This window comes from Pecten maximus, chromosome 8 (assembly GCF_902652985.1).
Source record: "Pecten maximus chromosome 8, xPecMax1.1, whole genome shotgun sequence".
NCBI lineage: Eukaryota > Metazoa > Mollusca > Bivalvia > Pectinida > Pectinidae > Pecten > Pecten maximus.
The window spans coordinates 3327281-3352769 of record NC_047022.1 but is presented as its reverse complement, the minus strand read 5'-3'; the positions used below and the strand labels follow the sequence as shown (position 1 = coordinate 3352769).

General features: G+C 37.5%; 1 protein-coding gene across 2 annotated transcripts; it reads left to right on the top strand.

The window, feature by feature from the left end:
• The first annotated feature begins 11174 nt into the window (after nt 1-11174).
• On the top strand, nt 11175-23642 carry LOC117333780 (organic cation transporter protein-like). Of its 2 annotated transcripts, XM_033893203.1 has the most exons (7): nt 11175-11331; nt 15966-16120; nt 18819-18987; nt 19706-19918; nt 21812-22038; nt 22368-22549; nt 23089-23642. In XM_033893203.1, exons 1-7 carry the CDS (start codon nt 11273-11275, stop codon nt 23293-23295), a joined length of 1212 nt encoding a protein of 403 aa, XP_033749094.1. In that variant the 5' UTR covers nt 11175-11272; the 3' UTR covers nt 23296-23642. The 2 variants fall into 2 exon arrangements, with proteins under 2 accessions (XP_033749094.1, XP_033749095.1); XM_033893204.1 differs by lacking the exons at nt 11175-11331; nt 15966-16120 and adding an exon at nt 16863-17294.
• Nucleotides 23643-25489: the final 1847 nt, after the last annotated feature.

Genomic DNA, 25489 nt, shown 5'->3' with positions numbered 1-25489 from the left:
TGGTCGTTATATCAAGGTTTTACTGTATGTAAATAAGGGTCGTTATATCGAGGTTTTACTGTATATTAACGAGGGTCGTTGTATAAAGGTTTTACTGTATGTAAATAAGGGTCGTTATATCAAGGTTTTATTGTATGTAAATAAGGATCGTTATATCAAGGTTTTACTGTATATAAATGAATGTCGTTGTATCGAGGTTCTACTGTATATAAATGAGGGCCGTTATATCAAGGTTATACTGTATATGAATGAGGGTCGTTATATAAAGGTTTAACTGTATATAAATGAGGGTGGTTGTATCGAGGTTTTAACTGTTTATAAATGAGGCTCGTTATATAAAGGTTTAACTGTATATAAATGAAGGTCGTTGTATCGAGGTTTTACTGTATATAAACGAGGGTCGTTATATCGAGGTTTTACTGTTTATAAATGAGGGTCGTTATATCGAGGTTTTAACTGTTTATAAATGTGGCTCGTTATATCAAGATTTTACTGTATATAAACGAGGGTCGTTATATCAAGGTTTTACTGTATATAAATAAGGGTCGTTATATCGAGGTTTTACTGTATATAATTGAGGGTTGTTGTATCGAGGTTTTACTGTATATAAATGAGGGTTGTTATATCGAGGTTTTACTGTATATAAATAAGGGTCGTTATATCGAGGTTTTACTGTATATAGCTGAGGGTCGTTATATCAAGGTTTTACTGTATATACATGAGTGTCGTTGTATCGAGGTTTTACTGTATATACATGAGTGTCGTTGTATCGAGGTTTTACTGTATATAAATGATGGTCGATATATCGACTTTTTAAAATTATTATTATTATAAATGATGGCGATGTATCGGAATACATAACAATTAAATTGCTTCCTGACGTGCTGTGGTTAGAAATACATGCATGGTTATGATTCGAGTCTGTGATGTTATCGATTTAGACGTGACTTATCCCCAATAATGACCATATTAACGATTGTCCTCTCCACCTGATCGTCTCTGTTTTAATTCCATCTGGTTTCGCACGTTAGATCAACAAGCGATGGACAGGGTTATTTATATTTCTCTGCATGATTAAGTCCGTCACGATACCATATCAGCTTGTAAATTGCGCTGGGAGTCCCTAAAGACGGAAGGTCAATATGATACTGTGCCTTTTATGTGTCATGTTCTGAACAGATGACAAACAGCAAATATTTCGAAATCAATAACAATGTGTAAGATTTATCATTATTGGAAAAAAGCTGACAGTTTTTGTTTCAAGGCGAACGCAAATGAAGTTGTGTTTTACATCAAGTTATCCAGCAGTTAATGATTTCTAAGTGTGGACCAGTTTCAATAAAAAAAAAAAAAAACAGTTCACAAAACGTGATCCGGGATTTTGAGGTTCGATAAAAAAACAATTATTTACAACTGAGAATGCGAACAATTAAGCGAAAACGTATTTGAAACTTAGCTCTCGATATAACAAGCTTAGCTATCGACATAAACAAAACTTAGCCCTCGATATAACAAGCTTAGCCATCGACATAAACAAAACTTAGCCCTCGACATAACAAGCTTAGCTCTCGATATAACAAGCTTAGCCATCGACATAAAACAAAACTTAGCCCTCGATATAGCAAGCTTAGCCATCGACATTAGTGCTGGGAATCGCCATGATATTGAAGATCGATTATCGGGCTGTCAAGATCGATCGATAATCGATTATCGGCTGGAAACGGTTTTTAATTAGGTCCGACCACGTGTTAAATAAATTCCGGAAAGTCCGGATTCCGTCATATATTAGCAAATTAGTATAGCCTTGTACAAAACGCTGCACCGACCACGATTATGTAAGATAGTTGCAACGCTTGAATGCCGGCGTGCACGTATTTCAAGCGAGACATAACAAGAACAAGCGAAATGGATGTTTTATTTTGGTTTATTGAAGATAAAAGCATTCATAACAACAGCACGTATCTGAATAACTTCAGCCATTGAAATTAGAAACATATGAAACGATCTATTCATAGCCAAATTTCACAATCGATCTTTTAAGTGCAAAATCGATTATCGAATCGATCTTGGGTCCAACTCGATTTAATCGATGTTTCCGGTTATCGGTACACCACTAATCGACATAAAGCAAAACTTAGCTCTCGACATAACAAGCTTAGCTATCGACATAAACAAAACTTAGCTCTCGACATAACAAGCCTAGCTCTCGACATAACAAGCTTAGCCATCGACAAAAACAAAACATAGCCCTCGATATAGCAAGATTAGCCATCGACATACAAAATTTAGCCCTCGATATAACAAACTTAGCTCTCGACATAAAAAACTTATCCCTCGATATAACAAGTTTAGCCATCGACATAAACAAAACTTCGCCCTCGATATAGCAAGGTTAGCCATCGACATACAAAACTTAGCCCTCGATATAACAAGCTTAGCCATCGACATAAAACAAAATTTAGCTCTCGACATAACAAGCATAGCTCTCGACATAAATCAAAACTTAGCCCTTGATATAACAAGCTTAGCCATCGACATAAAACAAAATTTAGCCCTCGATATAGCAAGGTTAGCCATCGACATACACAACTTAGCCCTCGATATAACAAGCTTAGCCATCGACATAAAACAAAATTTAGCTCTCGACATAACAAGCTTAGCCATCGACATAAAACAAAATTTAGCCCTCGATATAGCAAGGTTAGCCATCGACATACAAAACTTAGCCCTCGATATAACAAGCTTAGCCGTCGACATAAAACACAATTTAGCTCTCGACATAACAAGCTTAGCCATCGACATAAAATAAAACTTAACCCTCGATATAACAAGCTTAGCCATCGACATAAAACAAAATTTAGCTCTCGACATAACAAGCTTAGCCATCGACATAAAACAAAATTTAGCCCTCGATATAGCAAGCTTAGCCATCGACATACAAAACTTAGCCCTCGATATAACAAGCTTAGCCATCGACATAAAACAAAATTTAGCTCTCGACATAACAAGCTTAGCTCTCGACATAAATCAAAACTTAGCCCTTGATATAACAAGCTTAGCCATCGACATAAAACAAAACTTAACCCTCGATATAACAAGCTTAGCCATCGACATAAAACAAAACTTAACCCTCGATATAACAAGCTTAGCCATCGACATAAAACAAAACTTAGCCCTCGATATAGCAAGCTTAGCCATCGACATTAGTGCTGGGAATCGCCATGATATTGAAGATCGATTATCGGGCTGTCAAGATCGATCGATAATCGATTATTGGCTGGAAACGGTTTTTAATTAGGTCCGACCACGTGTTAAATAAATTCCGGAAAGTCCGGATTCCGTCATATATTAGCAAATTAGTATAGCCTTGTACAAAACGCTGCACCGACCACGATTATGTAAGATAGTTACAACGCTTGAATGCCGGCGTGCACGTAGTTCAAGCGAGACATAACAAGAACAAGCGAAATGGATGTTTTATTTTGGTTTATTGAAGATAAAAGCATTCATAACAACAGCACGTATCTGAATAACTTCAGCCATTGAAATTAGAAACATATGAAACGATCTATTCATAGCCAAATTTCACAATCGATCTTTTAAGTGCAAAATCGATTATCGAATCGATCTTGGGTCCAACTCGATTTAATCGATGTTTCCGGTTATCGGTACACCACTAATCGACATAAAGCAAAACTTAGCTCTCGACATAACAAGCTTAGCTATCGACATAAACAAAACTTAGCTCTCGACATAACAAGCCTAGCTCTCGACATAACAAGCTTAGCCATCGACAAAAACAAAACATAGCCCTCGATATAGCAAGATTAGCCATCGACATACAAAATTTAGCCCTCGATATAACAAACTTAGCTCTCGACATAAAAAACTTATCCCTCGATATAACAAGTTTAGCCATCGACATAAACAAAACTTCGCCCTCGATATAGCAAGGTTAGCCATCGACATACAAAACTTAGCCCTCGATATAACAAGCTTAGCCATCGACATAAAACAAAATTTAGCTCTCGACATAACAAGCTTAGCTCTCGACATAAATCAAAACTTAGCCCTTGATATAACAAGCTTAGCCATCGACATAAAACAAAATTTAGCCCTCGATATAGCAAGGTTAGCCATCGACATACACAACTTAGCCCTCGACATAACAAGCTTAGCCATCGACATACACAACTTAGCCCTCGATATAACAAGCTTAGCCATCGACATAAAACAAAACTTAGCTCTCGACATAACAAGCTTAGCCATCGACATAAAACAAAATTTAGCCCTCGATATAGCAAGGTTAGCCATCGACATACAAAACTTAGCCCTCGATATAACAAGCTTAGCCATCGACATAAAACAAAATTTAGCTCTCGACATAACAAGCTTAGCTCTCGACATAAATCAAAACTTAGCCCTTGATATAACAAGCTTAGCCATCGACATAAAACAAAACTTAACCCTCGATATAACAAGCTTAGCCATCGACATAAAACAAAACTTAGCCCTCGATATAGCAAGGTTAGCCATCGACATACAAAATTTAGCCCTCGATATAACAAACTTAGCCCTCCGGAGTTGTTCCCCTTAAATTGTAATCAGGTGATGCTGAACTTGAAAAAATAACAAAAATAAATAAAATACATTACAAAACAGATACATCTTCCTTTTTTACCCACGAGGCAAAACCAGAAAATTCGAAAAAAATTGAAATATAGAATCTTGAAAAATATCAAAATTACACGTACAAATTCTAAGAAATGTACACGTACAAATGTTTAAAGAATTACACGTACAGATGTGAAGAAATGTACACGTACAGATGTGAGGAAATGTACACGTACAGATGTGAAGAAATGTTCAGATACAAATGTTACGAAATGTACATGTATATATGTTTAGAAATGTACTTGTATAGATTTTTGGTAAAATAAAGTGTATATGTAAGCTTCCGTACATACATATTGGGCATTACATGTTACGGCCACTGTCAACCATCGTAGACTTCATCACTTGAAGAGTTCTCATACATGGTGCTGGCAATTTCCACAGACCCTTGGATAGGAACTGAGAATTAAAGAAAAGGGTAAAAGTGGTGATTTCCACTGTACACATACCGCTGCCATACCATTTTTCTAAATTCACATTTTCTATACAAGCGCCTGTGGTATTTTCCAGCACTGAGTTTTATCTCAAGTAAATTTAATCGTCCATATGTCCCTGTCACCATACCAATGTTTTATTTACCTAGCATCATCGTTATTCTAACATACTGGTCACCAGTTATCTCGAACTGTGCATTCTATATCCTAACCTATCATAGATTTAGATTAAAAAATGTGTCAGTGTGGAAAGTCATGTTTTATAATACGGTTTAATTTTGCAGACTTTATTGGAAATAATCAATTATTGAGAATGCAGTTTGATGATATCGTAAGGGAAGTTGGAGGTTTTGGCCGGTACCAGAAGACGCTCGTTTTGTTGGTAATGTTTCCGCAGATTCTCATATCAATCCAGGCACTGCTGCCCGTGTTCATTCTGTCAAATCACGACCATCGGTAAGTTACCTCCTGTCAAATCACGACCATCGGTAAGTTACTTCCTGTCAAATCACGACCATCGGTAAGTTACTTCCTGTCAAATCACGACCATCGGTAAGTTACTTCATGTCAAATCACGACCATCGGTAAGTTATTTCCTGTCAAATCACGACCATTCGGTAAGTTACTTCCTGTCAAATCACGACCATCGGTAAGTTACTTCCTGTCAAATCACGACCATCGGTAAGTTACTTCATGTCAAATCACGACCATCGGTAAGTTACTTCCTGTCAAATCACGACCATCGGTAAGTTACTTCATGTCAAATCACGACCATCGGTAAGTTATTTCCTGTCAAATCACGACCATTGGTAAGTTACTTCCTGTCAAATCACGACCATCGGTAAGTTACTTCCTGTCAAATCACGACCATCGGTAAGATACTTCCTGTCAAATCACGACCATCGGTAAGTTACTTCCTGTCAAATCACGACCATTGGTAAGTTACTTCATGTCAAATCAAGACCATCAATAAGTTATTTCCAACTTTGCAAAGTTGCATGTTCCGATATTCTTTTAGATATAATCTGCCTCGTAGAAAAAAACAAAACAAAAAACAAAACAAAAAACAATAGCACATGCTTCATACCTGTATATACATGTACGTAAGATTCAGTAATTAGATACATGCGAATGTGTACGTTTTCATCACTTGAAAAGAGGCATTTCCCCTTTCTTTCCTTTCTGTCTAAAGTAATTCTGGCTGTGTAAGGACGTGAAATCACGACAGAAAATGAAGGTTTTTTTTCATTACTCAGGAATCTGTATAATATTGCTGCAGACAAGCGTTTTTTTCTTGGTGATCTTAATATAGCGCTTTTCACGTCGGAAGACTTAATAATGGCTCTGTTAATTGGAGTTTCTAGTATAGTACATAAGCCGAATCATCACAGCGCTCATCTTTCAAAATTTAGCCATGCGCTAAAATTTTGGTACGCGAAAATATGTAGGTTTGCAGTAACTGTTTTATTAACGTATTGCCAGGTGTCAGACACAGAAGGACGAGGGTGTACACGCCAACATAACAAGTCACGTGGATGACAAACATGTAGATGACGTCATACCTTACGTCACGCTGAATACGTCACAGTGCTCAATTGACGTTTTTTTCAATCGTACAAATATCACAGAGAAAGATATCTGTACATCCTGGTCATTCGACACGAGCGAGCTGACCAGATCCCCTATTTCTGATGTAAGTACACTTGTAATCACTAACATTAACTAAATACTGGACGTGGTGTGGCCGTGCGGACAGTCCACTCACACTAAACAAGGTGGATGGGGATCAATTATCCAATCGGTGGGATCACAAGCTTCTTCCTCAGCCATGCGGAAATTTATCGAACTATGTCATCAAAATTGATGAGTAAAATTGATAAAATTGGTTTGATAAATATTGTAAAAGAGCATCGCAAACATGTAAAAGGGGCCTTAGTATTTTTTATTGAACTTTCATAATTTCAAAAAAATGTTATATCTACCATTGAGCTAGGCGATATGGTAGCCCTTATCCTCACATTTTTGTAAAAAAAAAAAAAAGAAAAACAACATTGAGTTTGAAAGTATTAGCACTGTTGGCTAGATCTAGGCTGAATTTCAAATGTCAATCATATCAGAAAGAACTGTTTTTACTGAGCTTTACTGACATCAGGCCTAAACATTATAACTTATCATAGTGGTTTGTAGATCGTTCAACCTGTGTCTGTACCACATAGGATAGGCAGCCCTTCCGGTTAATATTTAACTCGAATTCCAAAAGCTACAGCACTTTTTAAGTATGGAAGACTACTATTATGGTAGACCAACTTAACTGCCAGATGAAGCACGTCGTCAAGGGCGACACAATACATTTCATCGGGATCCCTGGTCTGCTTCTATACATATTATAGGGGTCGTCTTTACCTGATTTATCTCCCTGTGAATAACCAGGGTCATTTTGAGGCAATGTCTCCTTGTAGTAGTAGGTGACTACCTCACTAAACATCATAGGTTCGTCGCATGCCATCAACAACAATTAGGGTAAAATGTCTCGCCCATGGACACAACCACAACAGCACAGACCGGCCCGTTTATCAACTGCCCGAAGCAAACTTGTTTGTTTGTTTGTTTATGTTTTACGGCCCATCGACAACTAGAGTCATTTAGGGCCAAACAATAAATACTATCGTTTTTATTTTTAACATTAAAATCAGATAAAATTGGTCATTTTTAAAAACTATTCGTATTGTATATTTAGATCATTATGATAAAAAAGTTTGTTAAAAAAGGTAAAATCTATATATATGTACGAATAGATTATGTGAACTTCGTGATATATATAGAACGTCAAAGAGAGTAACGTAAACGACATCAAAGTCTATAAAATAGATCGATTTCTTTCAAGTAGCTAAATATTGTTTTCGAATCCATGAAACTGAATAGGGTTTTCATATCCGGGACTCGAAAGTATTTATCACGATTGTGCTTGAAATCGGGACATTCTATTAAAAAATGCTCCACTGTGAATTGAGCATCATATGCATAACATATTGGTAGATCTTCTCGTTATAAAAGGAACGAATGCGTAAGATGTGTTTGTCCGGTACGGAGACGAGAGAGGACTATTTCCTCTCTACGATCCTTCCGACTTGGTGTTGATGTTTTAAGTTTTGGTTGTACTTTAAAAAAGTTTGTTGCTCGTCTCGAGAGACCAGCGTTGCTGCCATTTACTCTGGATGGCAGAACTGATTACATGTTTGAAATCTGTATATGGTATTTTGATATTTGTTTGTTGCAGTATTAAAGCATGTTTTGCTTTGCAGTCAACAAGTGTGTTGCCTTAAAATCCGACATGGCTCGGAATCCAAAGTAATGTTATTTTGCTTTTTTTAAGATACGAGATATTCGAAAAACAAGGTTTTGTATGAGTATATTTTTTTGGATCTCGTACATGTAATTGTAAACTCTGAAGGACAGATAGAGAGTCGGAACACATGATTACCTTTCTAATGCGTTGTTCATCGATATCGTCGAGGGCCAAATCCGTGGCACATGCTTCTGCAGAGAAAATAGAGGCACCGTCTGGTAAGCGGATTGAAGAGCAATGGTGATCGGTGTAGCATGCTGCGGAGACCTTTTCTCCATCTTTTGAGCCATCCGTGTAGATCTGACCATGATAGGGAAGATCTTTAATGCACTCCCGAAAGGAGGATTTGTGTTCTTCGGGTAATGCACTCGATTTTCCCCTCTCTTGTATAGTAAGGTTAATATCCGGTGTTTCGACAAACCATGGCGGTACATCGGATACGGTGTACTCGCCTATGTTGTCTAAGCTTATGTTAAGTTCATGAAGAAAATTCGAAATTCTAATGCCAAATGTAGGTACAAGTTTTTGGTTTTTAGTGGATATGTTTCGGTATTGCGGATTGACAACAAGATCAAAAGCCGGGTGTTTCATGTTGGATTTTAATTGGGCGGCATATTGAAGAGAAAACTTTTTCCTTCGGTCATTTAAAGATGGTTCATTTGCCTCTACATAAAGACTCTGCACTGGTGTTGTTCGGAAAGCACCAAGTACTAGACGTAATCCTTGATTTTGGATAGGATCCAACATTTGCAGGTAAGAATTGCGTGCCGATCCATAAACGATGGAGCCATAGTCGAGTTTTGATGGAATAAGTGTCCTATAAAGGCGCAAAAGCATTCCACGGTCCGCATCCCAGTCAGTATGCGATAGTACGCGTAAAATGTTCATTGCCTTTGAGCACTTATCCTTCAGGTGTTTAATATGTGGAACAAAGGAGAGTTTCGAATCGAAAATTAGTCCGAGGAATTTTGCTACCATTTAATGTTAGATCGGGATCATTATGTGGTTTTAAATTTTGGCAGAAGTGTATGCAGACAGTTTTTGATCTGGAGAATTTGAAGCCGTTTTCATCTGCCCATGTTTGTAGTTTGCCTAAACATTGTTGAAGTTGTCGTTCTATCGTGTGCATGTTCTTCGACCTATAGCAGATCAAGAAGTCATCAACGAGACCCTTCAGTTGACTTCCCGAGACATTTAGTTATACTGTTGATTTTCAGACCGAAAAGAGTTACGGAAAGGATCCCACCCTGAGGGACTCCCATTTCCTGTTTGGCTGTTTCGGAATAAGTTGATCCAACCTTAAAATGTCTGTCAGATATGTAATAAAAGTAATCGTTTCAGTGAATGTTTTAATTGGGTCATCGAAGTTAGTGAATCTTTCTACAGTAAACTCCTCGTTGCACAGGTGTTGGGATTGGGCCCAATCTGCTTTGCGCACATTCCATCGAGGAAGTGGTTTATCAAGAGGGGTCCCAATATTCTATATAGGAAAGTGGTCACTCCCACATAGATCATTATTTACTCTCCAGTCATAATCATGTAAAATGGATGGATGACATAATGATAGGTCAATGTCGGTACGAGAGCCTGTAACGGGGTGCAGATATGTTAAAATATTGTATTTGTAATAGTGTTAAACAGACACAAGTTGTTTTTATCTATAATTTCTAAATACCTCTTCCTCTCTCATCTGTGTTTGGGGAGCCTAACAGACTGTTATGCCCATTAAAATCTCCGAGAATTATTTATGGTGCTGGGAGTTGCGATACAACGTTAAGTTGCTCACAAATGACAGCAATACACGGAGGAAGATAAATTGAACATACAGTTACTTGTCTGTGTAAAGTTGCACAGACAGCAACAACTTGTAAATTTGTGTTAAACGTGATGATTATGTGAGGAATATTTTTTTATGGACAGCTTCAGCTGCGCCACCTCTGTTTCCTACAGTTGCGATGCTATTGTAGAGTGAGAAATTTCTAAAAGTAATTAGGTTTTTTAGCGTGACCTTCTACAGGCAAAAATAAGGCAGGCCTTTAATCCGCGTATGTTCCATTGTATAATATAATTGTTCGTATATCTGACCACTATCCAGGTTCGTGATGGACACCCTTTGGACTGACATGACTACTAGGTGTAGGTTGTCTGGTAACATCAGCATTGCTGTCACCAAACTCACTGTCGTCCGCAAGAGCTTCGTACATGTTATGACCGTGGATAGGGTCATCTGAGCATTTGCTTGGCTTGGTGTTGTTTAATCAATGCAGTTTACCTTCGTATTTCGTTGGTCCTGAGGTGGTGTGGTTGCTGGTCGTTTATTGGTGTTAACGGCAACCTTATTAAGGTCTGACGGTTGTGATACAGTCCGTCTGTGGTGGGCGACCCTCGGCCTAGATGTTTGTGTGATTTGGCGTGCAGGAGTATGTACTGGAGGTGCTGGCATACGGAGGAAAACACACGGACATGGTAAGGGAGATAGCCTCGAACCACGGACCTCGGATCACCTGAGGTTCCGGTAGCTATCGCTCTAACCTACTGAGCTATCACAGCCAATTCAAGCAACAAAATGCCAACATATGTGATATAAATACAGTTATTCTTCAAATTAATCTTTCTTGGTTCCTTACTTCACAATTGTAGGTACAGTTGGAAACGAAAACAAGATGTATTTTCGTGACATTTAAACGTTTATTGCCGACCTGTAGACATTTTCCTTTCGTCGATATATGAGCAGGTTATGGATAGTTGATTTTCTCTCTTTATTTCCCTGAAGTTTAATCTAGTGTGTGACGATGCCATTCTCACTCAACATGCCAGCATGGTGTTTATGGGCGGTAATCTGTTCGGATCCTTCATCCTTGGCTCCCTAGGGGACACGTAAGTAACATGTACTGTATCCCTGTTGTGTATTTAAAGGCTGGGTTGAGGGTATAAATAGCGACCAATCAAAAAGATGGTGGTGAATTCAAATTTTTTGTCCATAGTCACTTCAGAGGAACTTTTCTTTGAAATGCAATATATTTAATGAAATAATCACCTATTTTTTCAGCATGCTCACAAACTTTTATGTTGTGAATATGGTTATGTTAACATTATTACAAACAAAAAATATTACTTTTGTAATATTTGAATAGAATGTTGAAGCAGTAAGGTTCACTATTTTTGATTGACAGCTATTCCAATGTTTATGTTTACACCGGAAGTAGAATCCTTAGGATTGCTCCACGTGTTTATAGTCTAAGAAATTTCATTATATCACCACGATCATCCATGTAAAGTTCTAATTAAATTTTAAATTGTTTCATTATTACTCACCATTCAGAACGGCATCAACTCTATTAGGGCCCTTGATTCCCCGTTCCCGGATTTCCAAGGGGATGATAAATAGCTGGCTAGTGGTTTTCTTGTATCAGTGTATCCTATAGATCACCACGCTTGACCATAGTGTCTGGCTTATAATTACTCCCAGGTATGGCCCATGTAGGGCATATCTTGTGGATTAGGGAACCATGTTCTCACTTTGTTTTAACACACATTTAAGTGAAATATCCCTTTTATGCCAGGCTAGCTCTCTCCTATGTGGGTCCCGCTGCAAAGCCTGCAGTTTTTTTTGTTTTGTATCTATCATCCAAAAACACTTCCCTGTGGAAAAGCATTGTCCAAAAACGCTTATATTTCTCTTTCCTAAAACTGTTATTTTGCTTGTTTGGCTCAGTATTTTTAGTTTCCCACCGCATTTGCAGGTTAACTTCACCAGTAATACATGGCTTACAGAAACAATATGGACACTCGTCATATCCTTCTCTCTGCTCAATAATAAACTTATCATTATTAGTCTCATTATCTGTCCCAGGCTCCAAACAAGTCATGTCACACATGTGTTCATCAAAAACCCATCCATTGTGAAGAAATAAATGACGAATGGTATCCTTTTGAAGCTGTGTTACTTTCAGAGATATAGTTTGTTTTCCCTCCATTTCGTTCATTGTTCTAATTTATACTAAGCCTCCTGAAATAATTAGTTCTGGCCAATACATCACAGGTTAAGGAGGGTGTGAATGGGGAAAACAGTGTGTACTCATTGTATGATTTCGAACTATTTCTATTTGAAAACTGAAAGATACAAACACTTTATCTTGTATAAGAAGATATCAATGGTCATTTAATATATACGTTGACAGAAGTAGTAATAATATGTTACGTTTAGTACCCCTTCAGCGGCCCACTTGTCACAGAGGAGCCATGTGGCATTTTGGCGGGACCATTCGCAGGTATTCCTGTAATGGTCACAGCCTAACACAGGGGTAATAAGCAATTGATCAGTGTCTGCAATTTACAAAAAAAAAATCATCAAAATGCGTAAATAAAATATTCTTAATATATTATAATCTGTTTGATGTAATTTTATAAATGATTTTCAAGTTTCTGTAGATCAACTACATGTTTGTATATATGTTTCTATAATAATCTAGTTCCCCTTTGTGAGGGCATATTAGAATGTTCAATTTCCAGGAGACACATATGTGTAGGCAAAACTTTAGTTCATTATCAGTTTCTCATTTATACAATTCACAACTTTCAACATGTCGGAGAAAAGGACACGTCCACCATCATTCAAATAAGAAATTCCAGCAGATCTAAAAAAAAAAAGCAATATTACTTGAGAAATTACAGATTGTTAGAGAACATCTTATGAAAAAAAAGAACAGACCAGTGAACAACTTTGACATAATTGAAAATATTTGGACTTTTGGATCGAAGAAAAGAAATCCTGCAAGCATCACAAAGAAATTCCACCAATACCAGCAGTATACCTGCGTGCTACAAGAAGCAAGTGAATCAGAAGTTCTTTGTAAAAACGCAAAACTCAGTTTCAAGACTTATGGAAATTGCAGCAAACCATGCCCGTCGGTGCCAAGGGAAATTGTTGGTAAAAACATCAACACGTAAAGGACATGGGTGTGTTGAAACCGAAATGCTCACATAAAAGTCGAACCCACCATACCTACTTATGGTCTTCCTTACCATACAGTACCTACCAACAAGACAGTACAAAATGTACATCATTAATGACAAAATAATCATTCATTTGTCTGCAGTGGGATGCTGCCCTCCCATTATGGAAGATTTTGTAATGGGGCTGGAATTGGAATTCTGTCAGTTGAAAAAAGAAACAAGTGTTTCTCCACCTACAAGGACTTTGTTAAGCTTGAATATGATGCATCCATCAAAGATGCTCTTCTGGAGGAAGTTGCCAGCTATGAATATTTAGATGGTATTGATATCGTTACGGATGCTCGTCATGGCTGGCGCAAAAATTCCAAAGACACCAGTGTGGTGGTTATTGGAGACAAAACTCACAAAGGTCTTGACTGTGTTCACATAAGTAAGGTTGATGAACCAGTTACACAACGTCATGAGAAGATGGGAACAGAGAGGATAAATGAATATTTTGAAAGTCAGGATATTTCTATAAGGACACATACCCACGATAGCAATATGGCCATAAACAAACTGGTGAAAAATCATCCATTCACCCAAAATCAAAATAATACATGGCATGGTATTAAGAGTATGAAGAAATTGTTGTCTGCTGTAGCGTCAGGACCAAAGTACAAAGAGGGAAAGACTTGGTCTGAACAACTCAACGACAAGGTTGAACCCATCGCCACTCATTTCCACTGGGCTGTTAGAAACTGTGACGGTCTAGCTACTAGACAATGTAGTGGAGCATTATCGTGACAACCATACAGATTGCCCACAATCATCACGATGTCAAAAAGATCCAAATTATGAGCCTTCCAGACTGGTGATAACTGATCCAGTAGCAGAAAACCTTCTCCGTGGTGTTATTAATAAATTCTACAGTGTATACAAATCCTAAAGATTTCAAACTAGGAAAGGACACATATTTGTTGAAAGTTTCAACAATACACTGAACATTTATGAGGATAAGCGTATTACCTTTGGAAGCAAGCAACACCAGACTCGTGCTGTCCTCGCTTCATGTCATTGGAATAGTATTTATGATCTATTTGAATGCCAGAGCTTTGCGAGCAAACAATTTAATGTGTGTTAGCAAAGCTCTGGCATTCAAATAGATCGTATTACCATATACGAACAGTTCAACGCTTAGATTTACATTCCTTTTACTTTTTCTATTTTTAAATGCTATAATTCATATTTAAAATTTATAATTCCCGCCTTACCGTCAGTAAGCAGATTTTCTGTCAGTCGATGTAACAGCCGGAACACGGTCGCGTGCTTTTTGGCAAACAAAATAGTACATGGAAAGAAAAAAAAATTGCTAATCATTTTATTATCAACGTAATGCGCAAATGGCATGTTTTTTTTATAACAAATAATGTAGACAAAATAATTAGACGTTAAACTTAATTATCCTGGTTATTGTAGTTCCGGTTTGTGTTGCATTAATACGCTGATAAGTGTATGCGTGATGGATGGCATTTAAACGTACATCAATGCCAGAGCTCTCAAACAGACTATATAGTGACAATGCCAGACAAATGTAAATATAAAAGTTTAAAATTCAACTTTTCTGAAATTAGGGAGTGTTTTCAATATATCCATCTACATAGTTTAATTCCTACTACAAAAATAACAAAAAAAAAAGACTTGATAATATGACTGCATATGTTGTTATCAAATTGATGTTATGTTTGTTTGCCTTTTTGTTGTTATACCAATTGTATAAACATGTTTAAACACACGTGACTGATGCATTCTTGTGCAACATATTTTTTTGGCAAGAAATCGCATTTCATAGAAAATCTTTTAAGATAACATATTAAGAGTTTATCTCAGAATGGCAACTACATGTAGCTTACTATAAATAGAAGCAATATATGTATGGTCGAACTTCGTTGTCTAAAAGTCACTCGGATAATAAAGAAAACTTATTCAGAGTTAATGAGGTGGTCGGAACTGAACTTCAACTTCGAGTATAGCCTGTATTCGAGTTATCAGAATTCGAGAAAAAGAAGTTTGTATTTTGACAAAAAATAACATATTAAAGACGTGGTTTGTCAGAAAAATAACCCGTAAAGTGTTTAAGTATTAATGAATATAAAAAATGTAGAACCAATATATTTAAAACGGCGTATTTAGTTAAGAAATGTTAATCATATTATTATAAGATTATTATTCTTATTTATCCTACATAAGAAAGTAATTTTTATGTCAAACTGGAATGTGTCTTTTAATTGGAACGAAACGCTATTCGTCATCTGTATTGAAACCTGCATGAAATACGGCAAAGTTTAGACGAAAATTCTGTATACAGTAATTTGAATTTTACTTCATTTTTTTTTTTAATTCTTAATTTTTTATTTATTATTTATTTGTTGTTTATTTATTCTTTATTTATTTATTTTTTAATAACGGTACACCTTGTTCGCACGCTCTTATTCTAAAATCTGGTAAAACTACAGACTGCTTGGACTTCTGCTGTTTTCAATTTCTATTTTTTTTTTATTATTATTTATTTTTAGATGGGGAAGGAAGATTGTGATGTTTACTGGCGCGATACTACTTTTCGGATCATCTCTAGCTTGCACGTGGTCCGTTAACTATATAATGTTTGTTGCCCTTCGCTTTCTCTCGGGCACGGCCACTACCAGCTGTATAGGTCCCGCTATGATTATCGGTAAGTCTTAGACTTGTTCTCATAAAAAACAAAACAAAAAAACCCAAAAAACAACCGAATCCAGGTTAGAATCAATGAAAAATGCACTTTTCAGTCATAAAAATATAATTATCACAGATCAATGACATTAACAATATAAAAGAAATAATTCAACAAAGGCATAAATGGATGATCTTGGCCACAGTTTAATAAACAATAATGCAAATGTCCACCGCAATTGGCGTACCATAAAACACAATATAAAAACATCAAGAGGATCCTGGGAACAGTCAACCTCCGATGTTGAGTCAATAAGTTTGACAACAGTTTAATGCAATCAAGAGGATCCTGGGTACAGACATCCTCTGATCTCAATAGGTTCAATGCAATAAGTTTCCTATCATCAATCAAGGAAAACAGTTCAATGCAATCAAGAGGATCCTGGGTACAGACATCCTCTGATCTCAATAAGTTCAATGCTATACGTTTCCTATCATCAATCAAGGAGACTTCAATCAAATAATTGTTTCCAATCATCAGTCACGGACACTTCATCAATAATAGTACTGATCTCCTGAGATGTAGCGACATCCGCCCATGTAGACCTGAATCTCGAAAATATCCACTCTTCATCCTAAGTTCCATTTCACAGAATTTCCTTTCAACGTCCTATGTTAGGTGATTGACTTCAACATCAGACGTCCTTTTCCGTTGCCCAATAAAGGGAACTATGACCGATGCTAGTGCTGCAAATACAAAAGAAAACCGGCAGCAAACAACAGCGCAATGCAAAAACGCAATGAACATGTCACCAGGTTGTTTATTATTATAAACACTGTGCGGCATAATGAATGTGGGTATAGAGTTCGTATCGTGTGTAGTGACCCGTGTCTATATATATTGTATGTTATGTACGTGTACAGTGTCCTGTCGCAGTCTTGTCGCAGTGTCCAGTCTTAGGTGTGACGTGTGTCCATGTAGGGGTGATGATTGGGTATGGTTGTATATTTGTCCATATTGGGAATGAGTTTTGATTGGTTGTTGATGTAAGTGTGCGTGCATGCATGTTACCTGTCCTTTCCCTGTCACTTTGAAGCCTGGGACTGACCTGTACGGACGTTGATACACTGTAGATACAAATACAGTCAACTCATCTCTATGCTCGCGCAAGATGAGATTATCCAGCTGTGCTGGGGTAAGTGATAGTCTTTACAAATATATTCAGAATATAAGCTAAGTAGACTGCTATGTATATCTTAATTCAATTGGTGTAAATGTAAGGTTGATAAGTTTCGTTGTCGTGCTGTAAGTTGTTAATACTTTGTCCGCGTGATTTTGTACATGTACCGCGATATACCTAGTGTTAGTCGTCGTATGTATTTCTGTATTTAGAGTTTGTCATTGTCTTATTATTTGTATTATTGTTATAGGTTGTCGAGAGGAAGGAATAAATAAATGTATAATGAAATGTATTCAAGACTTTGTCGTGAGTGAAAAGAATACCCGGAGTCACGTGACATACATAATATAATAAATAGGGTGTGGTGGGTGGATGCATGATTATTTCAACATTAATTCATATGGATGCTCTAGATTACCCGGCTGCTGTCTGTTATTGCCAATCGTAACTGCAGAATCTCCGCAAGGGAGGTTTTCAACAAGGGACACAACTCAAAAGTCAAAATATTCTCTCGTGACAGCACAAGGGAGGTAACTCTTTGAACACCCGGACAAATTGCACACCGCCTGAATGCCATATGCCACTGATAATGTGATTTATGCATAGTACATAAATCTAATTATTTTCTACAGTGTGCAGTAAACGCTTTTCGAACATATAACAGTTCATTTAGTTTTGGCTAATAAAATTTGAAAAAAAAGGAATATCTTTTATTATAGGATAAATGAATAATTCTATTTATCCGTTTCAACAGCTATGTTCATTTAAAAACGGCCGTCTGTGTACAAGTCGCATGCGTGATGTGAAGGTACTGTATGCGTGTTTTGGGAGGCTGCAGTATGTTTGTGTTTGTCTCCTTGTGATAGTGCGGAACTGATGCCGACTTTATAGTGCTACCTCACTGAAGCACACTGCCGAGGACTTCCAATTTTACAGAACAACCAATCAGGTCACATTATATTGACAGCAGGCAAATAACTGTCATCCTCTCTTCCGTAAGACTGAGCGCTCTGGTGAATCATTTGTTGTTGTCTTGTGTATTTCTACTTCTTCTTCTTCTTCTTCTTCTTCCCGTACAGATTGCGTTAAATGGGAGATACGAACTATCCACGTTAGCCTACATATACAATTACAAATGATTAAAAGGTATAACGGTAATCAGTCTAGGTTAGGGTGGATGCCAGTAAATCCTTGCTAATGGCGGATGGCATCATCAGATGGTTCTGGCACAACTGACGATGGAAGCTGGTTTCATGTCCTCACGGTAGCAGGGGAAAATGACTGCTGGTATGACTGATTTTTGGATGTTCGCTGGACATACCGGTTGTCATTGCCTCTGGTCCTCACTGATAATGTAGTTGGCAGAAGATTTGGTTACGGACGGATGTCATTGGGGTCATGAGTGATCTTATACAGCATTACCTGTTGGTCCTGTGATCTCCGCTCCTGTAGAGTGTATCAGCCCAGAGTCTGGAGTATGTCGATGACACTCCTGTATCTGCTAAAGTCACTCATGGCATTTCTGTTTTGTTGTTGCAGCCTTTGAAACCGTCGACCCAGATCACAGGTCACATGCAGCTGTTGCTATAGAGCTAGCGTGGTGTATAGGGGAAGTGATTTTAAGTGGCGCCGCCTACTTCCTGCGGGACTGGCGACAACTCCAGATAGCGGTATCCAGTCCAGGAGTCATTCTTCTTCTTTACTGGTTGTAAGTATGGAACTCACACCGAGATAACACCAAACCTAGGATAATATTAACTTAATTCCTTTCTGCGAGGAATAATTTACCAAGTTGTCTGATGGTTCTATAATGCACCGTGTCATTAATTTTAACTGACTGATGACGTCATCGGTTTGACAAGAATATTCCTATTTCTTAACAACCAATCAAATTGCTTAATATGAATGGAAAATAGAAACGGTACACTAAATTGTGATAAGGTATTGCTTTGAACAAATCACTAAGCAACGTAAATGGTCGTTTTGTGACGTCATGTTTTTGCGCCATTTACTGAACTAATCAGAAATCTGCATTCTGTATATAAGCAGTGGAAAATTAAATATTTAAGCATCGATGTCAACTTTATTTAGTTTCGTTAGGGTATGGAATTTTTTTTTTGCAAAATGTATAAATCCGCATAGCAGATTCTTACTTAAGTTTGAGAACAATTCTTTTTGCATATTCCTATGCAACTAAGAAATAATTGACATTAACGCTTACAATCAATCTTCGAAATTGAATTCTAAAATCAAAATATTTTTTATGTACAATTTAACTGATATTATATAAGGGATAATTTTTCACAAATCAATGGCCGTTTTTTTCCCAGAGAGGTATGAATAAATATTCAACTCATCAGAAGGCCGTATTCTGCACAAAAACAATGAAAAATACTTATATGTACATGAAAATCAATTGTTTTCAGCTTCATGCCAGAATCAGCAAGATGGCTGCTCTCAAAAGGAAGGGGTGAAGAGGCAATGAGAATAGTACGCCGTGCTGCTCGGGTGAACGGGAAACTGACTGAAATCGACATGACGAAAATGAAACTTGAACATCATAAAAGCAGGAATGAGATCATGCCCGTGTTTAAATCATACAGACTATTGTTCCGGTTCATTGTGGTTTTAATCCTCTGGTACGTATTTCATTAATAAGTGTAATATCGAAACATTCGATCATTATTACTGACGAAGAATAAATAGTTATTTACTAATAATTTTCGGTATCACGGTTTGTTAAGAATGATGCATTCTATCAACCCCATACACGGTAATTTACCGTGTGCGTGCCTTTATGGGTTACGTACCAGTTGTACCAAATAGGTACGATATTGTATTATGGAACGCAATTGAATCCCAAGTGAGTTCCCAAGATGGCGGCCGTCGCTCGCTTCAAATATAAAAAAACAATAATTTTCCCGTTTTTACAACGTGACAGATGTAAAATCAATACCTGATTAGTTCCGTCAAACATTAACATTATAATCTACAAGGTTTCACCGCAAATGAAGAGTTCTCATCTCGTTTTAAACAAAAAATACAATTACGTAACATATGATCAATCATGGTTCGCCATCTTGGATCTAAGTGATACGTTTGAGAGTACCGGTTCGGTTCTGCTGGTACAACGCGTTCCATTATGAGTACAGGCTTTTCGTTCCGGTACAGCTGGTACGAACCCTATAATGGAACGCGCGGATAGAGTATACTTGTAAAAATGTCGTAACGTGAAGAACTACAGTCTACTGTATCGAAGATTTATCTAAGCTCGTAAAGAACTCTGATCAATATAAAATATGTACACATGTAGGGGAGACATAAAGAGAATGTATATTTAGGGAGTAGTTCGTGGTTTTTCGTGACTATACTGGCGATTAGAACATGATATTTGGTTTGAAATCGAGACCGATAGGTCGAGAGTTTCAACCAAATTTCATGTTCTAATCGCCAGTATAGCCACGAAAAACAACGCACTATCCCCATTCTAACACGTTTACTGTCAAATATATGTAAACACATTGATTTACATCGCTGCAAGTACACTGTAAAGTACTATATGGCCTCCGCTAGTGACGTGTCATACTGTAGCGGACTGACCAATCAGAAAGAAGCTTTCGAAGTCGGTGATTAGGCCTCGCCCGTAATCGCGAGAGTTCGATATGTATGTTGGCGAAGCGCTGTATTTGGATTGTTGTGAAAGTCCTGTTACCGATGATTTAAATATATATTTGGATTTACTCTGTCTGCATAGCGATATGTGCGTTTCTACAAAATCAGCGTTGACTTGGTTCTAAAGACCCAACCGTTATGTGCAAGTTTGTGCACTTGTTCCATATTTCATTTCGTATTTTACTTGGCTAAGTTAGATGCCTAAAAACGGACGGAATGAACGTTTCAATCAATAAATGACAGTAAGAACAATATTTCTTTGATTTATTCATCAAAATACATTCAACTTGGTACTGTACAATACTTTCTGTTCATGTGTTCGCTACGTGGTGATAAGGCCTAGCCCTACCGTACCCCTGACATATTTAACAAATAACAGGCCTACAAATACAAAAAAATTGTTAGAACAGTAACTTTTGGTGAAGATATAATTTAGGAATGCGGTACTGGAAACTGTTTTCATCATATTGCTGAGCGAATTTTTAAAATCTAATCTTTAATGTTCCGGAGTTATTAATTTGGCTAAGAGGCGATATGACGCCATATTGTTTTGAATAGAAACGGGGCGTGGCTTAATCGCAATGGGCGGGGTTTAACACGATTGATCATGGTTCTATCGCAGATTAGAACATGGTCCGTAACCAATCAAAACACGCGTTGCAAACGAATCGTGTTAGAATGTGTCATACATCTGTATCTCAAAATATTAACGAAGTTGTCTCTAGGATTATAAAGAACCGTGTATTGTTCCAGGGTGGTATCTAAGCTAGTTGTCTATAGAAGAGTATCCCTGAGGCAATCAAATAGATATATAATTTGTATATAGACCTTATCCAGAGTAAACTGTCTAACTGTTTCAGGTTCGTCCTGTCTTTGTCATATTACGGTCTGACCTTCAATGTCGGCCGGATAGGTTACAATGTCTACCTGGAGTTTCTCGTCTACGCCGTGTTAGAAATGGTCGCGTACATCTCCTGTCTGTTCATCAACACAAGGTTCGGACGAAAGCCGCTCAACATTGGTGGCTTCCTATTGGCTGGTGTAGCGTGTGTTTCCTCTACCCTGATATTACAGTATGTAGACGGAGGTAAGTTAGTTCATGGTGTTTGATGTTGACTGGCAGTGTACAGTGGCTTTGTGTTACCTGCCTGACCATCTGGATTTTCTCCGGATACTCCGGTTTCCTCCCCAGTAAGTCCCCTCCCATACTTCCATTGGGGCAAACAAGAGTTGGTTTTGCAATCGTTGTAAAATAAATAATATTAACAATGGCTTGAACACTTAAGTATGGAATGAAGGAAGGAAGTAATGAAATATAAACAAACTAAAAAGATAAAATAAGAATCCTGAGGTACATTTAAACCTGTTTTACTTACTGCAATGCTGGTTATTACAAAGCAATGTTCTCCTTTTCAGACAAAGGTTGGCTGATCATTGCTCTGTCAGCGATTGGCAGGATGGGCGTGTCTGCGGTGTTCGCTAATATCTTCGTATATACCAGTGAATTATTTCCCACCACAATTCGAAGCTTTATACTCGCCGTATCCAATTTTACAACTCGAATAGGAGCTGTTATTGCTCCGTACATATCCGCCTTGGTAAGTTCCGACCTTTACATCCGCAACAAACAGATCTATATGAATTAGTTTTGCGGCAAATAAGAAATACGAAAGGACACGGGTGGCTTCCCAGGCGTTTTCGGTCAAGGAGACATTTGCAGGTTAAGGAATAAGGCCAGTTGTATTAGAACCATCATGGGGCTATTGTCGACCATCACAAGAATGTACCAATGGTTTTTTTTAATCATCTTACAGACCATTACCCATAAGGGCGAAATAGTCTTATTTAGTACCTCATATTAGGGCTAACTCGTCCTTTTGATCATTTGTTTACTGATTATTGGGACGAAATGGTTTTAGTGGTCACTGTTAAGTTGGGATGAATCGCCCACTGGGCAACCGTTTCTTGTGACCAAATATCCATAATGGTCACTGTTTACATGTATTTTGTCTGTAATACATTGGGAATTGTTTAATGGGACGAATTAAAAATGTAGTTTTAGCTGTTTTAGTTTGGGCCAATCCACCCCATCGATAACTGTTTTGTATATGTTTATGTTTCCTTTGATCTGCTTCAGGGGACTAACAGCGTGGTTAGTAGCACGTCTCTGACGTTCGGTGTGTTGTCTTTGGTCGCGGCTGTTTTGTCCTGTGTCCTCCCGGAGACCTGTAACACCAAACTTCCAGACAGCATGGGTGACATGGCGGATCAGCTTTCAGATGTCCGAAATAGACAAACTCGCCGGAATGACATCGTTCCAGTCAAAAAAGATACAACTCTGTAGAATAAATTTGTCAATGATTTAAAAACCAACGAAAATGTAGGCAAAACGAGGCTGCAATTAGTGTACTTAATAAAAGTTGCACGTAAAAAAATAACATTTTGAGTTATATAAATGATATATCATATTGATAAAAAATAATTCATTCTTAAACTTATATCCAGCTAAGGATATCTTTATAGTGAGAATTAATCTGGAGGTTAACAAAACCCTGTGAAATACAGTAAAATAGGACATTTTAGTGAGATTCAAGTTTCGTACTTTGCATAAATTGGATACATGTACGATCTCGTTCTTGGTTTGTGTTTCGGAGATATGTCTATGGCAATGTAATAAACATGCTCAGTCGATGAGGATAAAGATTCGTAAAGCCGTTGCTATGTACTCTTTGGTTTCTCGTTTAATGTATGTTTTATTCCTGATTATAGAGGTTTTTGGATTAGATCGGTTACGTCACGAACCCATGCGGTTACATCGTGTAGAGAGAAAACTTTGGATACTACAGAAAATTACTTCGGATCGGCGACTGTTAACAACAAGTCGTCTTATAAATTAGTAACCAAAATTATAACAAAAATATATTTCCTCTCCGGATCTACGTATAAATATCGCAGTATGACCACAGGGGCATGTCTAGTCTTAAATAAAAAAAGAAATAGTCAGAAGTCTTGATATACACTGAACTGTATGTAGACAACTATCAATACCGCAGCCAGTTACTCGACATATACATATACGTACAGTTATGGACTCCATACATAGAAACAGCTTATTCGCCGGTTAATAAGTAACACGAACGCAACAGGTTGGTTAAGGCGAAGCACGACTGATTTTTTTCCACGATGATAATATTGTTATTGCTCCTTATTCTAATGGCTAAAATTTCAGCACGCATTATAACTATACATGGTGCAATTAGGTCCCCCTGCCTACAGTCTCTCTATATTTGGAAAAATGGAGACAAATGTCTTAATATCTTCCCCAAATTCAAAATAATCGAGAGCAATATCAATAAACTAACTTTCAAGTAACAGAATCAAAAGCATTTTCAAAATACAATAACGGTCACAGAAAACCACTTATTAAGGTGATACACAGATACGGAGCTAAGTCTACGTCGTATCGCCCTACTTACAATCAACCGTACAACAACTAACAGAGACAAACAGATGTTCAATATGTGATAAGATCTTTAAACAAAAGTGTCACCTTATGCGACATAACAGAACATTCCACGGAGACTCCAAATATACATATACTCCCTGTTACATGACTTTTAACCGCGAAGATAACTTCAATAGACATAACTATGAAATCTCAAAAGGAAAATATAACGCCTAATAGGAAAAGAAAAGTCAATTAAACGTACAACAGTGTACAATCAAAATTATCGAAGATACAGCACACTGAAGAAAACAGAGGACATTGAAACGACTGATATTAAAACTGCTGAAAATGAAGGGAAATGCATTTAGGGTTCGAGAATGAGAATTCTTCTACCAGGCAAGAAGTTTTGTAAGGCCTGTGGAGATCAGGGGAGGGAATGTAACTGGTGCCATCGGTCACTTCCGGAAAGGTTATATGGGAAAGGAATTGACGTATGTGACCGATGCTTATCTTGTCGGGATGCTCAGACAGAAACATTGGATCCAAACCCAGGAAATATGTGGAACGTGCTGCAGTTTTTAGTGACAATCAAACAATAATCAAAGACATTTTAGAAGAAAGACTACAAAAGTTTAAAGGTATGAAATGGTTTCTCACACTTTTTGTGCAATTGGTGAAATATGACTCAAACAATGAACCCATCTATGCCAAGCCTACATTTAGATATATCAATTTAACATGTGCGAACGTTTCGCAGATATCAGAACAACTCGCAGAAGCTGTCCGCCATTTACATAACACCTATCAGAATTTTGAACGGGATTGGAGTGGGTCGACGATAGACAAATTCTAAAACAAGAAGTAAACATCGCGGAATACACACCGTTGGAAGGTAGTAGTAACCCCTTCCGCTAAAAATACAAAAGAAAAGAGCTGTTCTGAACATTCAACACACCGACCAAAAATGTTTCCTTTAGTCAGTCCTTGCCAATATGCACCCAGTATCATTTTCCGACCTCCCAGATAGAGTGACAAATTATAAGCAATATGAAAACAAATGTGACAGGCATCGAATATCCTGTCCCCTTAT

What these genes read in the sequence shown, in the direction of transcription:
- LOC117333780 (XM_033893203.1), top strand. Translation starts at nt 11,273, where the DNA reads ATGGTGTTTATGGGCGGTAATCTGTTCGGATCCTTCATCCTTGGCTCC. An exon ending in CTTGGCTCCCTAGGGGACAC is followed by an intron (nt 11,332 to 15,965) that starts GTAAGTAACATG and finishes ATTTATTTTTAG; the next exon opens with ATGGGGAAGGAAGATTGTGA. An exon ending in AGGTCCCGCTATGATTATCG is followed by an intron (nt 16,121 to 18,818) that starts GTAAGTCTTAGA and finishes TTGTTGTTGCAG; the next exon opens with CCTTTGAAACCGTCGACCCA.